The sequence below is a fragment of the Myxocyprinus asiaticus genome, chromosome 43, assembly GCF_019703515.2.
Source record: "Myxocyprinus asiaticus isolate MX2 ecotype Aquarium Trade chromosome 43, UBuf_Myxa_2, whole genome shotgun sequence".
NCBI lineage: Eukaryota > Metazoa > Chordata > Actinopteri > Cypriniformes > Catostomidae > Myxocyprinus > Myxocyprinus asiaticus.
Window position 1 is genome coordinate 2708160 of NC_059386.1, and position 16207 is coordinate 2724366.

General features: G+C 38.4%; 1 protein-coding gene across 7 annotated transcripts in view; it reads left to right on the top strand.

Annotated features, from left to right (window-relative positions):
- The window catches only part of LOC127433271 (chromodomain-helicase-DNA-binding protein 1-like), a 294229-nt gene that overhangs the window by 120965 nt on the left and 157057 nt on the right, over window positions 1-16207 (top strand). For all 7 annotated transcript variants that reach the window (XM_051684997.1, XM_051684994.1, XM_051684996.1 and 4 more), the window contains one exon: window positions 1451-1641. In XM_051684997.1, the coding sequence (XP_051540957.1) occupies window positions 1451-1641 (191 nt within the window). The remainder of the gene's footprint in view (window positions 1-1450; window positions 1642-16207) is intronic.

Genomic DNA, 16207 nt, shown 5'->3' on the forward strand with positions numbered 1-16207 from the left:
TGGATTGGTCTTGTCTGACCAATACCGATCCTAGTATCTGATCAGTGCATCTGTATTTTAAGCAATCAATTTGGAATCTGCAATCGGACTGAATTTGAATTCGGATATATGAAAACCTGCATTCAAACTGTCAATGTTATGAATCCACGAGCAGCAACATTAAGCAAGTGAAAAACACATTTTCAAAAACACAACCATAAGTCAAAGCAAACATTGGGTCTCATTTGCTAAAATTGTGTGGATTTTAAATAATTCTACACACAGGGTGTAAGTCGTTTCACTTTGAATTCACAACAGGTGTGTACGCAGCTGAATTTATTCTTACCCTCAGTCTAATGTTAATGAATCTGTGTTATTCTAAATGAAGGAGCGCATGCCCGCAGAAGGTAATGTGCGTTAAACAAGGCCAAACCGCTTCCATATAGGGGCTTTCAGCACAACTAAGCTGAAAATGTGTAGAGAAAGATGCAGCCAAAAAACAATCACCCCCTAAAGCTGCGCAGTAAAGCAAAACAATTCAGAATGATTTTATAATATGTACTACTATAGATGTTGAATGAACTGAAGTTGTGTTTAGAGCGCTGCTTTTGCAGGAGCATTTATCTGTGTCTCATCATCCACAGGTTCAGGCTGTGCGTGTGATATCCGTTTATCAGGCTCCCTCTCTGGAATCTATCCATAATTCCCCATAACCTGTGGTCACCATAGTATGCACCTAAAGTACTATCAAAAGGGCAGAAATTCGAATGTGTCGTTGCCAGCACGGAGGGTGCACGATCTGCCCGAGGTTATCTAGAGACAACAAAGCGGCCGGGGCGAGCCTCGAAGCCGGTGCCTGGATGGGTTTTGGGTCTGATAAATGCATGCATCCTACTGGTCCACAGCCCGGTTCTCCAGGGGCCGTCGTTCGCAATGTTAAATCGGCACAACAGGTGCTTAAGCTGTTTGTGTGCACGTACAGAAACTGTCCTTGCTCGAGCTATAACACACAATTTTTGCTACTCCAAAATTATTTATATATATATATATATGTACATACTGTTATTCCATGTTTATAAGGGGCACCGGGAGTATGTGATTTTTGCTCATGTGTGGTTTCAGTTTGTTCTAAATTTTATTGTACATTTTAAATACATTTAAGTGCGAACACTCATTGGTGAATCAAGATTTTTGTGTGAAAACTTTGTACACATTTTACTATCACATTTGTGCTTGCGCACTATAAGTGAATGAAACCCATTGTTCTCCTTTTACAAGTGATCAACTCTTATTTTCCTTGTAACAATGATAAACTCAACACACCATATTCCTATGAACAGCAGGGCAAGGGGAGCTATTGAACTTGGGTTTGGATTCAAGTAAACGTAAAAAGTGTGCAAAAACCACCATGTGTCTTTGCTGTGCAGGAGTAGCAATTCAAAGATCTCATTCTGTTCTGTTTCTCCTGCAGTCATTTTTAGGAAACGTAAGCTGGGCAATCATTGGTGTGGATGAAGCCCATCGGCTCAAGAACGACGACTCACTCCTCTATAAGACCATGATAGAGTTCAAGTCTAACCACAGACTCCTGATCACTGGCACACCCCTGCAGAACTCACTCAAAGAGCTCTGGTCTTTACTGCATTTCATCATGCCTGAGAAGTAGGTGGCCGCAGACTTTGTTGCAGTGTTGTGAGTTTTTCATGCATGTTTTGCAGGCCTTTGTCATATCTGTGTCTGTGTACGTATGGCAGCATTTAAAGCCATCATAGGCAATCCTAGGCTGTCAGTGGGACTGAGAAACTAAATTTGATTTTTCACTTAATTAAAATCTTGGTAATATTTATGTTTGAATTTCAGTAGTATTTATGTCCGAATTTTAAAGACATTTCAGTTACACCCGGTCTATACTAGACGCGGGCAATGTCGGCTTGAGGCTGTCTACATTGGTCGAAGTGAATGTTCTAAACCGTATATTTGTCTCGTTGGCAGAAGTAGCGCCAGCATGTGCATCGTAAAATTGAACAGGACATTAGTTTACCGTCTACACTGGATGTACGCGTCGTTGACAGTGTGATTTGGGGAAAAGCTTAAAGACATTAGCAAGGTTTTCTTGGGTCAAAAATGACTTTTGGTGGTGGCTGACCTACATGGTCATCCACGTGTGGATTTATTACATAATTGCAATTTATATTAATATTATAATATTATTCAAGTACTATACTTGGATATAAAAGTAATTTTTGATCATCTAAGCATCTGGAAGCTATCAGATTTCTATCTGTATAAAATCTGTTCTCTTTTAATGCTGTCAGATTATAGGAAAATGTGAGTTGTCTGCCTTCAGAAATTCCAAGAGATGACTAGTTTAATCAGTAGGAGCCTGATGAAAGGAATCTGCAAAGGAGAACTTAGTCACACTGTCAGAATTAGGGCTGTCATGATTACTCGATTTAATTTGATTACTCGATTAAAAAAAAATTCCTCGATTACAAAATTGCCGAATGGACAAATCGAAAATAAGTCAGAAGTGAAGCAGTTCACACATGAGTGTCCAAACACAAAACGAAAATAGATGTCAGCTGTGTGACAGCTCTTCACTTTACATTTGATAAACAATGCAGGACCAGATAAACCATAACATCACTTCAGAAATGCAACAGAACTCAAAAAGAACATCTGCATGCGATGTGCAGTGCTGCGCGTCAAGAGAAGTTGAGCCATTCCTTTCCACGTGGGACACAAAAAACACACTGGAATGCACTTTAAACCTATTTATCTACACAATAATTTGCAATATAGGCTTTATGAAGCAATATACATCAACACATGTGTAATGTATGTGTATGTGTATCTTATCTGTATTTTCTCTGGCACTTGAGTCTAAATATATGCACAACTTACATTATTTCAGTAGTACACCCAAATGGCAATAGTCATATCATACTTTTCATGCGTTGTACTTGCTATAAATTTACTTTGATGTCGTTTCTTTGTCAAATAGCAATTTAAAATATAAATCAAGTCAATCACTGAAACAGTGTCACTGAGTAAGAAATAACTTGTATATTATGTATGTGTATGCGCATATAAAATACTGATAATTCACCATGGTTGATAGTTCATTGTTGCACAAAGTCAGTGTGATATAGTACTGTATAAACATAGTACTCATTTCTCTTGTAATACACAAAGAAATAGATATCATGTGAGAGTAAACTTAAATAGATATTAAATAATTATATATATATATATATATATATATAAAATTGTTGGAAGTGCAAAAAAAAAAAAAAAATGACACTCTTACATAGGGTCTCTAGATACCCTGTACACTTTTAGTGTATAGATTGAGGAATACTAAAGAGGTGTTGGCACAACTCCAAAAAATGGATGAGGTACAGGAGGTGGAATGAGGACCCAGGTCTCTAAAGACCCAAGGTGTGCACTTATAGGTTAAAACGATATCACCTGAATCGCGAGGGTTTTTTCATTATTGTAAACTTAGAGATGCAGTTACCTGTCCTACAAACGAAACAACCCAATTACACCAGAGATAAAGGTTTTGATAACGCTGCACTCCCTGGCCACAGGCAAAAAGAAACTGTGTAGCGTGGATGCACTGGAAATTTTTGTCATCTATCAGTAAAATCATCTATCAAGCTATATATGCCCTCTTCAGACCACAAATCATCCGACAATTCATAGCATGTTTTTATAGTAGATGAGACGCACACTTGTTTCATTGCACCAAAGTAGTATTCATCAACCCCAAAAAAAAAAAAAAAAAAAAAAATCTACCTACCTACTTACTAGGGCTGGGTATCTCCAGCCACCTCACGATACGATACGTATTACAATACGATACGTATTGCGATACACATCAGGATTCTATATATATCGTGATATATCATGATATCTTGATTAGATTTTCATTTTTAATTTAATTTCAATTAATTTGGGAATGTCCATTTTGCTTGCATACAGTATGAAAGAAATTATCTTTCAGCTAATGCTGTTATTCATTATACAGGGGACCTTCTAACTTGTTAAATTACAGACATATTTTAAATGTTATTTTATCATTCGTTTTTCATCATTTTGGTGACATTTGACAATTTATTTTAAATATAGTCCATGTATTCATCAATAATTTATGATGCATTGAAACTGCATACATTGCATATATACAGTATATTGTTACATGTTTGTTGTTTACATGCCTAATTTGTACTATTTACAAGTATTAGATACAGCTCTGGAAAAAATTAAGAGACCACTGCAAAATTATCAGTTTCTCTGGATTTACTATTTATAGTATGTGTTTGAGTAAAATGAACATTTTTGTTTTATTCTATAAACTACCGATTAGGTGATCACCTCAACCAAATATTATTTAACGAGGAAAAGTATAAAAAACACTGCTGTGGTAATCACTATCCTCTTGCAATAGGACCAGCTGGATGGCAAAAACAGTGCTAGTACTACCTCAAAATTAATTGGAAAAAATATATATGTATTGACCATGCCAAAAGAGTTGAAAAGGAAAGTTTTCAATGAGGAAAAGAAGGGTTCAATTCTGGCTTTACTGGCAGAGGGATACAGTGAGTGTCAGGTTGCTTCCATCCTTAAAATTTCAAAGACAGCAGTTCATAAGAACAAGGTCAAGCAGCAGACATTGGGGACAACAAAGCTACAGACTGGCAGAGGGTGAAAACGATTCTCCACTGACCGGGATGACCGCCAACTCATTCGAATGTCACTCAACAACCATAGGATGACATCAAGTGACCAACAAAAAGAATGGCAAACGGCAGCTGGGGTGAAGTGCACGGCGAGGACTGTTCAAAACAGGCTCCTAGGGGCAGGGCTAAAGTCGTGCAAAGCAAGAAAAAAACCCTTCATCAATGAGAAGCAAGAAGAGCTGGAATCGGGCAGATTCGTCTTTGTGAGGGATGCATTAATCAAGCCACGTACAAGGTTATCCTGGAAGAAAACTTGCTTCCTTCTGCTCTGACAATGTTCCCCAACTCTGATTGGTTTTTCCAGCAGGACAATACTCCATGCCACACAGCCAGGACAATCAAGGTGTGGATGGAGGAGCACCACCAGATCAAGACCCTGTCATGGCCAGCACAGTTTCCAGACCTGGACCCCATTGAAAACCTCTGGAATGTGATCAAGAGGAAGATGGATGTCACAAGCCATCAAAAAAGCTGAGCTGCTTGAATTTTTGTGCCAGGAGTGGCATAAATTTACCCAACAGCAATGTGAAAGACTGGTGGAGAACATGCCAAGACGCATGAAAGCTGTTGTTGGAAATCGGGGTTATTCCACCAAATATTGATATCTGAACTCTAAGTTAAAACATTAGTATTGTGTTTAAAAATAATATGAACTTGTTTTCTTTCAATTATTCGAGGTCTGAAAACAAGGCATCTTTTTTGTTATTTTGACCAGTTGTCATTTTCTGCAGATAAATGCTCTAAATGACAATTTTATTTGGAATTTGGGAGAAATATTGTAGGTACTTTATAGAATAAAACAAAAATGTAAATTTTACTCAATAGTACCTATCAATAGTAAATCCAGAGAAACTGATAATTTTGCTGGAGTCTCTTAATTCTTTTCAGAGCTGTATGTAGAACAAGTGCTAAAACGGTACAGTCTCTTCAAGACTTTGACAGTAGTGTTTGTTTGGTCGAATGGCTTCTTTACAGCATTCATGATATGTGGGATTAGAATTAAATGTTTCTTTTGTTGTTTTTGATAAATAACTGACTGTAGAGAACAAAGTATATTAAAAGACACATTATTTAACAACAAGTGGTTTGTTTGGATCTAGATTTGGACTTGCATTACACAGAAAGAGTCAAAGATTTTACTCTTAGCACGCAGTGAAAAGATCTCAGTGCTGAACTTCTTTAATTACCCATGTTAAAGAGAAATGAGCAGTCTTTTTTTAATTTTTTTTTTTTAGGAAAATTAGAAGGAACTATTTTATTTTATTTTGTTTTTTAATTATTATTATTTTTTTATTATTATTTAAGCAGAGTGAGTGCGGGAAATGTTGTTAAGCCCTTCGTTTTGGAACATATTCCTGACTTGGAGAGACATAAAAATTACATCATATGAAGGGATTGTCCATATTTTTAATTCAAGAGTATAACATAAGATTACAGGCTTGTTAATGTCACCAGTTCTGTTGTATTTAGACAGATAATCCGATCAATTTCATCTAATAATCACAGTATATGCTCATGTTTAATATTTCCTGCATAATCAGCACAGTATACATTTTCTAATAGGTCAGTTCTGTGTGACAGCAGTGTGTAAATGCTGTAGACACACCAAACACTGTGATCTTTACAGACATCGCTTATCCCGTGCAAATCAGTAGTAAATATTACAGACATCCACAGTAATTACTTTACGGGCATATGTCAGGAAAACTAATCCCATCCGAATAGGGCTTTAGCCACACTTCTCATCTGACCGAATTTGAAATCATTAAAGCCGTGCTTACCATGGCAGCAGTAAAACAAAAATCACTTTCATATTTGTTTTGCCTAATTGCAGTCATGTGCAGTTTTGCCTACTTTTGAAAATATGAAATAGCACAAGGCCATTCAAAACCAGAGGGTGAACCATGGCACTCATATGTGAAAGCGATCAGCAAAGTTTCTTCAGTGAAAGAGGCAAAAAATCCGATGTGGTCAAAAGATCAGATCTGTGCATTAAGCCTTGCAGTCTAAAAGCAGCTTTAGTCAGTATTGGGTCTAACATACATGTTGTTGCTTTTGATGTTTTGATAAGTTTTGTTCCTTACCACAGTACTGAACAAACACCTAGGATTGTTGTGGATATTTTCTATGAGTTTGCTAAAATATGCAGACCTGGCAGCTTTTAGAGCCTGTCTGTAGCTAGAGACACTGTCCTTCTATGCATTGCGAAACATCTCTTATTTTGTACTCTTCCACTTGTGCTCCATTTTCAGAGCTTCTGTCTTGAGAACATGAGTATGATTATTGTACCACGCTGCGGTGCTTTTCTCTTTAATTTTCTTTTATCGAAAGGGGGTGACTATCTGGAGTGTTAGAAAAGACTATCTATATTTTGTGACTACATCAAGTTCTTCTGAATTTTTTGGCTTACTGAGTATTTGAGACATCTGGAAGAATATTAGTGAATCTATCTTTAGTGGTCGGCTGTAGATTGAGTAACCTTAGCTAAGCGCAGCATACGAGAGAGGGAGTAATAATCTGAGACGTCATCGCTCTGCAGCAGAATTGCTATATTATCAAAATCAACTCCAATTGACAAAATTAAGTCTAGCGTATGATTATGTAAATGAGTTGGTCCTGTCACATTTTGTCTGACCCCAACAGAGTTAAAAATATCGATAAATGCTATTGCCAGTGTATCATTTTCATTATCTATGTGAATTTGGAAGTCACCAACAATTAAAGCTCTATCCACAGTAACTAATAAATAGAAAATCAGCAAATTCTCTAGGGAAATCAGAATATCAGAATCAGAATCAACTGTATCAGCAGCGCCTGTGGCAGGTTGAACTTCCTCAGCTGACGAAGGAAGTACAACCTCTGCTGGGCCATTTTCACAGTGGAGTCAATGTGTGTCTCCCACCTCAGGTCCTGTGAGATGGTAGTGCCCAGGAACCTGAATGACTCCACTGCTGCCACAGTGCTGTTTAGAATGGTGAGGGGTGTCAGTGTTGGGGTGTTCCTCCTAAAGTCCACAATCATCTCCACCGTTTTGAGCGTGTTCAGCTCAAGGTTGTTTTGACTGCACCAGACAGCCAGCTGTTCAACCTCCCTTCTGTATGCAGACTCATCGTCATCTCGGATGAGGTCGATGACAGTGGTGTCATCTGCAAACTTCAGGAGCTTGACAGAGGGGTCCTTGGCAATCCAGTCATTGGTGTAGAGGGAGAAGAGTAGTGGGGAGAGCACACATCCCTGGGGGGCACCAGTGCTGATTGTACAGGTGCTGGAAGTGAGTTTCCCCTGTCTCACAAGCTGCTGCCTGTCTGTCAGAAAGCTGGTAATCCACTGACAGATAGACATGGGAACAGAGTATTGGTGTAATTTATTCTGGAGTATAGCTGGGATGATGTTGTTGAAAGCCGAACTGAAGTCCACAAAGGATCCTTGCATATGTCCCTGGTCTGTCCAGATGTTGCAGGATATGATGCAATCCCATGTTGACTGCATCATCCACAGACCTGTTTGCTATCGAGCAAATTGAAGCAAACTGAAGGGGATCTAGAAAGGGTCCAGTGATGTTCTTCAGGTGGGCCAACACCAGTCTCTCTAATGATTTCATGACCACAGACGTCAGGGCGACAGGTCTGTAGTCATTAAGTCCTATGATTTTTGGTTTTTTTGGGACAGGAATAATGATTGAGCATTTGAAGCAGCATGGGACTTCACACTTCTCCAGTGATCTATTGAAGATCTGTGTGAAGATGGGGGCCAGCTGGTTAGCACAGGATCGAAGACACGCTGGTGAGACGCCATATGGGCCTGAAGCTTTCCTCGTCTTTTGTTTCTGAAAGACCGGCTCACATCATCTTCACAGATCTTAAGTGCAGGTTGAGTAGCAGGAGGGGGGGTTGCAGGAGGTGTTGGTGTTTGTGTGAAGTGAAGGTCAGAGTGGGGGTGTGGTGTGAGATTGGGCCTTTCAAATCTGCAGTAGAACACATTTCAGGTCGTCAGCCAGTTGTTGGTCCACCACAGGGTTGGGGGTAGGAGTCCTGTAATTTGTGAGTTGTTTCATGCCACTCCACACTGATGCAGGGTCGTTAGCTGAAAACTTGTTTTTTAGCTTCTCAGAGTATCTTCTTTTAGCCACTCTGATTTCCTTGTTTGGTGTGTACCTGGCCTGATTGTACAAGACTTTATCCCACCCCTGTAAGCATCCTCTTTGGCTTGACAAAGCTGCCTGAGCTCTGCTGTAAACCATAGTTTGTCGTTGTTGAACTTTAAATAAGTCCTAGTAGGAATGCACATATCCTGTGAGATTTGCTTTGTTAAAATCCCCAAGAATAATAATAACTGAGTCCGGGTATTGTTGTTCTGCGACTCTGCGATCCGCTCTAAACAACTGAAAGCCCAGCAGATGTAACGCGCTGTCCGGAATGGCTTCACTTAGCCAGGTTTCTGGAAAGCACAAGGCAACAGAGTTTGAAAAGTCCTTGTTTGTACGGGTGAGGAGATGTAGTTCGTCCATTTTGTTAGGAAGAGAGTGGAGATTCGCTAGATGAATACTTGGCAGCGCTGTTCGAAAACCGCGGCGACGGAGCCTGACCAGCGCGCCTGCTCATCTCCCTCGCCTGCATCTCATAGTGCATTTAAACACAGTTGCGCCTCTGACTAAAATGTCCAGCAAAACTTCAGAATATTCAAAAACCGGGAAAAGGTTGTCTGGTATATGCTGCCGAATGTTCAGCAGTTCGTCCCTGGTAAAACTGACTGGAAAATTATTAATATGGCCCGGGTTGTCTATATACTATAGCAAGATCAAAAGAAATCTGACGATGTCACATTAAAACATCAATGTAAATTGTAGCAACATCCCCTTCCTCGACCCTTCAGGTGAGGCTCATGTTAAAACAATAACCTGTGGGAGTAGACTTGTTTAAATTAATATATTCATCCGATTTTAGCCAGTTTTCAGCCAGAGCAAATCTAAACTATGATCTGTAATAATTTCATTTACATTTGGTGTTTTGGATGAAAGTGATCTAATGTTTAGTAGCCCTACCTTTTATATGATCTATTATTTATTTATTTATTTTCTAAGTTTGAAATCAATCATATTTTTTCTAAATGACTTAATGAGTGTTTTTGTTTGGGGCATAGACAGTCTCTATATAATATCTAGGTAATACAGTCTCTGTGTTCTAGTTCATGTGACCAGTGTGATGTCTCATGGCAGCTAAGGCGGATGGTTAAGCCAGTCTGTCTGCTTCCTGACTTGGGCCCCAGTTAATCAAATACTATCACTATTAAGACTATGAGCCAAATTATTATAGAGGAGAGTGGTACCTTCCCTAGAGGTATGGAGTCCCTCTCTTTTAGCAGGTCAGGTCTACCCTCAAAACTTGTCCAGTTGTCTATAAACCCTATGCTGTTCTCCGGACACCACTCAGACATCCAGCCATTCGGTAACACAAAGCTACTATAAACCTTGTCACCACGACGAGCAGTTAGGGGGCCACAGCATAATACAGTATCTGACATAGTTTTTGCAAGTTCACACACCACTTTAACATTAGCTTTAGTGATCTCCGAGTGGCGAAGCCAGACATCGTTAGTGCCGATATGAATAACAATCTTAGAAAATCTACATTAAGATTTAGCCAGCACTTGTAAATTTGATCTGATGTTAGACGCTCATATTAGTGAATATGACATGTTTAAGTTGTAGTCTGGTGGTGTAAATAAAGTCTGTGCTTCATGATCTTATGATGTGTTGTTTTTTGACTAACATTAGTATATACACATTAAATATATACTATATACAACGATCAGCCACAACATTAAAACCACCTGCCTAATATCGTGTAGGTCTCACTTGTGCTGCCAAAACAGCGCCAACCCGCATCTCAGAATAGCATTCTGAGATGATATTCTTCTCACCACAATTGTTCAGAGCGGTTATGTGAGTTACTGTACACTTTGTCAGTTCGAACCAGTCTGGCCGTTCTCTGTTGACCACTCTCAGCAACAAGGCATTTCTGTCCACAGAACTGTCCCTCACTGGATGTTTTTTGTTTTTGGCACCTTTCCGAGTAAATTCTAGAGACTGTTGTGTGTGAAAATCCCAGGAGATCAGCAGTTACAGAAATTCTCAAACCAGCCCGTCTGGCACCAACAATCATCCAGTGAGCGGCAGTTCTGCGGATGGAAATGCTGGAGAAGGTCAACAGAGAATGGCCAGTCTGGTTCGAACTGACAAAGTCTATGGTAACTCAGCTAACCACTCTGTACAATTGTGGTGAGAAGAATAGCATCTCAGAATACTATTCTGAGATGCGGGTTGGCGCTGTTTTGGCGGCACGAGGGGGACCTACACAATATTATGCAGGTGGTTTTAATGTTGTGGCTGATCGGTGTATTCACATTATAGTGCTTTTTTATTTATTACAATGCGTTACAATTATGACATACTGGGTGTTATAAATAACATCGTCCGATTGTTCATTTCCAGATAAACTCAATCCAAATCGATGATGTTATAACCTCCTGAAATATTTAAGCACCATATCAAACTAAACTAGAGATGCTGCTCTTTACAACCAAACAGGTGACACAATTTGAAGAGGTTTCTTACCAGAGGCACTTTTGTTGGCGCTGCGTCTGTAGGATCGCTTCAAGCAAATTGACAGCATGCTGTTATGACACGTGACTCGGTGTGGCAGAAGTTAACCCTTTAAATGCCAGTCTAGAGTCTTGCGAACAGTATTCAGTTGGTTTTTATTCATTTAAATTATGCGTTGCCTATAGTGAATCCAAAATAGCGAGTGCTCGCATGAGGTCGCGGGGTCTCACAAGGATAAATATAATTGACACGTGTACAGATAACTAACATGTCTGATGTTGTTTTTTTTTTTTGTTTTTTTTGTTTTTTTAATCGCATCCCACAGTGCAGCACAATGAAGAAATATGGAATTTTGGTCACAACATGGCTGCACGGTCATACAGTGACTTAACATGAAACAGGTCAATTAACAACATAGAAATATAAGAAAAACTGCATTGAGAGTGGCACTCAGTGCCACGGGTTAACGATGTTAATTAAATGCATTGTTGTTGTTTTGGTTTTTTCAGTAGGGCTAACAAATAAAATTATGAAATGTTCACAATGTATTTTCATTTTGATTTTCAGGAAGATAATTAACTAATTTCTATGAAGCAACAGTTTTCATTTATTGAAAAAGGCTGACATTGTAGTATTTTTTTTCTGTATACCAATTCATGACATAACTAAGCTATTTACCTGTTTCATTTGACGTCACTGTATGATCACACTGCCGTCTTTTATACAGATATAACAACCTCTAATTTTTTAACATTGGAGAGAGCATAACAGTCAACTAGCGTGTTACGACAGTACGTCACTGTTTGCGGATACAATACAAATGGAGCCATAAACTGACACCTACCTGTTGCAAAACTTTCTGTGTCTTCTCTTTTAAAACAGCAATTTTACCGGGCAAGGGTACCTCAGCGAGTAAAGACACTTACTACCACTCCTGGAGTCGCGAGTTCAAATCCAGGGCGTGCTGAGTGACTCCAGCCAGGTCTCCTAAGCAACCAATTGGCCCGGTTGCTAGGGTGGGTAGAGTCATGTTGGGTTAACCTCCTCATGGTCGCTATAATGTGGTTCTCGCTCTCATTGGGGTATGTGGTGAGTTGTGCGTGGATGCTGCGGAGAGTAGCGTGAAGCCTCCACACGCGCTATGTCTCCGTGGTAACGCGCTCAAGCCATGTGATAAGATGCGCGGATTGACGGTCTCAGACGCGGAGGCAACTGAGAATCATCCTCTGTCACCCGGATTGAGGCGAGTCACTACGCCACCACGAGGACTTAAAGCGCACTGGGAATTGGGCATTCCAAATTGGTGAGAAAAAAAACCCCCAGCAATTTTACTGTAGTAAACTCCACACGCAGTTCATTCCAAAAGAACATGTTGAAGATTAGTGGACAGGCGGTCAATTCATTAAATGATGAGTTGTTTCCTCACAAAAGCAATTTATTCAGCGTAATGAAGCATCTCCTCCATAGACATCCATTAAAAAAAGACTTCTTGTCTCCTCGCCATTGTACCGTCAATAGAATGTGTATGGGACCACCATGCTATGCTACTTTAGGCTAAGATTGTAGGCTCCCCTATATAAAAGGGTTCTGCATATACTATCGGTGTGCTATGCTGTGGGATGCGGGAAAAGCCAGCTAATTTTTTTTCTATTTATAAATCATGAAAAGGTGATACTGCTGTTCAGTTACCAGAGCCAAAATTTTATTTTTCTTTCAAAAAATTTTGTCTTTCAAGTGACATGGCTTCATTTCACCAAAGTCAAGCTGCGATTAAGGGGGAGAATAGGGATAAAACACTTGTGGGTCTTTGCTAATTAATTTAGGCATGTCGGTTATCTGTACACGTGTCAATTATATTTATAACATCATCGATTTGGATACAGTTAAGCTGGAAATGCACATATGATGAGGTTATAACACCCAGTATATCATAATTGTAACACATTGTAATAAAAAAAAAAAGCACCATAATGTGAATATAGTATATATTTAATGTGTATATAATAATGTTAGTCAATAAACACATCATAAGATTATGAAGCACTGACTTTTAAGACTGGGTATTGATACAGATTTTTTTATTCACAAGCTCTCGATTTGATATAGATCCATATGGGTACATTCAAAGTCTTTCTAGCAAGTCAGTCCACTGTCGGCCATGTTTGGAACGCTCATGGGAGGCTATGACAGTGCATGACACTGCAGCTCCTATATACTTGAATGGGAAAAGACCAAAATCTTTAAAACTGTTGGTCAAAATTATGATCAAAGAACATATCTCAAATCAGCAGTAAAATCTAACAACACCTGAATCATAAATTGTGCTTTACCTCAGATTACGCTAAAAAACGCAATTTACCCGGCTTCTATAGCTAATGCGCATGTGCGTTCTCGAGTTGATTGACAGGCGATGTCTGTATCTAAAAGGTTATTGGCTCTTTTACCTAAGGCGGGACTTCCTTTCTACATCTGTTGACTGTTGGCTGCTGTTGTGCGTTCCAATTTCTCCAATTAATTTTAATAGAAGTGACCCATCTCTACTAAATAGTCTCTGGTATATTTCAGTTATAATTTACTTAGATAAGAAATTCTCTCCCAGTTAATGCTGTTAATTATACAGGGGACCTTCTTACTAGGTACATTATGAAAATATTAATTTTACTAATTATATTATTTTTTCATCATTTTGGACACATTTTGACTTAAAAATTAACAAATCCATGTATTCAATCAATGAATAAGATTATATTTCATATATTATTTTTTTGTTAATTTAATTGCATAATCTTTACTATTTACACATATTTACATTGATTTGTTGAACACGTGCTAAAAATGGTACTGTCTCTCTAACAAAAAAATGCATTTCTGTAAAGAGCATCTTTAAATGAGCGCATGTTAACGAGAGAGGACTCGAATGGCTTTATCTCATTTGTGCCATGCATGATTAGAATTAAATGTTTCTTTTTTGTTGTTTTTGATCTACAACTGACTGTAGAGGACCGAAAGGGTATTAAAAGAGACATTATTCAATTTTACTCTCAACACGCAGTGAAAGGATCTTGCTGCTGAATACTCCACCACTATACTACACAAACACTGGTGAGTGAAATGTAAACATTTACCAGCCAGTTGCCAAGTTTATACTTTTAAGTCACATACGTGAAATATGATTGCAAATGTGAGTGAATTCCTCTTATTGTAGTGGAGGGTTGCACACAGAGTAAAAAGATTGATCTTGGGATTTAAGATTCGATACAAAGATTGTTCAAATGAAGATCGCGACGCATCGGAAAATCAATATTTTTACCCACCCCTACTGACTTTATTCACACCACCAGACCACAATACATATTAGTCTTGAACACATACAGTATATGCCTTGATTGCATTCTCTATATTCTTCAAGAGTTAAAAGCAGCTCTTACATTCATACAGATGGGATAATGACAGACGTTTTGTAATATTGTGAACAAATCAGAGCAAAAAAAAGCAAACATTTGTAATTTCTGAATGAGAGATGTTCACGGTGATGTACCAATAGGTATGCGTACTCGCTGGTCACACGTCAGACTCGCTGGCATACGGAGGTAAATTGTGGATAAAATATTTGTCTGCGAAAGTCAAATTTGGCAATATTTGTGCTGACCTCAGATCTATATACACCTTTCCTTGGACTTGGCATGGATCAAAAGCATTTTTTTTAGTTTTTTCTTGATAACATTTTACAGGTGTTTTTCCATTGTTTCCACCTGCTAATGGTCACAAATATGGCATTAATTTTGCATTGTTAGATCACCTTCACGTTAAAATAAAAAAAAAAAAATACAATACAGTTAATAATATTAACAATGTTGTTGTTGTGGTGGTTCCTGAGCAGCGGGTTTTGAGATCGATGCAATAATCCATGTAAAAAAGAAAAGGGATGCACACAGTTGAATCGAAATAAAAGTAGAAAAGCACAAAAAAAAAAAAAAAAAACGGATGGGTGCAGTAAATGTTAGAGATTAAAGATTAAAATGTTGAAAATTTAACATTTCAGTCGAGTCAAACATATTATGAGTCCTTGTCTGTCATAAAATAAGCAAAAAAAAAATCACAATTCTGTTGTCATTTTAAGTTTATTGGCACACACATACATTCAGCCTTTCAAAGTGTATTGTACAAGAAACCATACACAATAATATCATCTCTGTAGGTTTTTTTTTTCTTAATGTTACTTGAATATTTGATATTGCTTTTTGAAACATTAAGCACAGTTTTCTTCATTTGTTTCTTGGTTCTAATTTTAGTACTAACTGTTTATTTGTCTTGAATAATTACTTGAGAACTTAATAAAATTCTATCTATCTATCTATCATTATTGGCCTATACAATAATCAAGGAAATAAAAATAAAAAAATAGGTGAAGAAAAATAACGTTCCACTGTAAACAACAGTGCCGTCTTGCCATTTATTTGAAGTTTATTCATTTTTTTTCTCAGGTATTTTCCTCTTGTGTTATCAAAATTAATTATAATTCAGGCGTTGGAGCAATTCACTTCATCCATCCTTCCATTCACATTTTTCATGGCTGGAAGGATGGATGAATGTTTATTCTTTTAACAGTGGGATTACTTGGGGGGGAGTCGTGTGGCACCATGTAGGGGTCGGACATGTGAACGGTGAGCTCTGCGCACTTTGCTAGTTTTTAATTCTTTTTGTGTCTTAAACTGGTGAGATTCGATACACCCTGCTACATAACTGTTCTGTGAAGTCAACATGTCAAAGAATTCAAAATCCTCTGGCTCTGGAGATATTAAAAGATCCTTATGTGCTCAAGCTGGTACCCCAGACAGGGCCGCAGACCAGGGACTCTAGTTTGGACGGTGCGGCGGGAGAG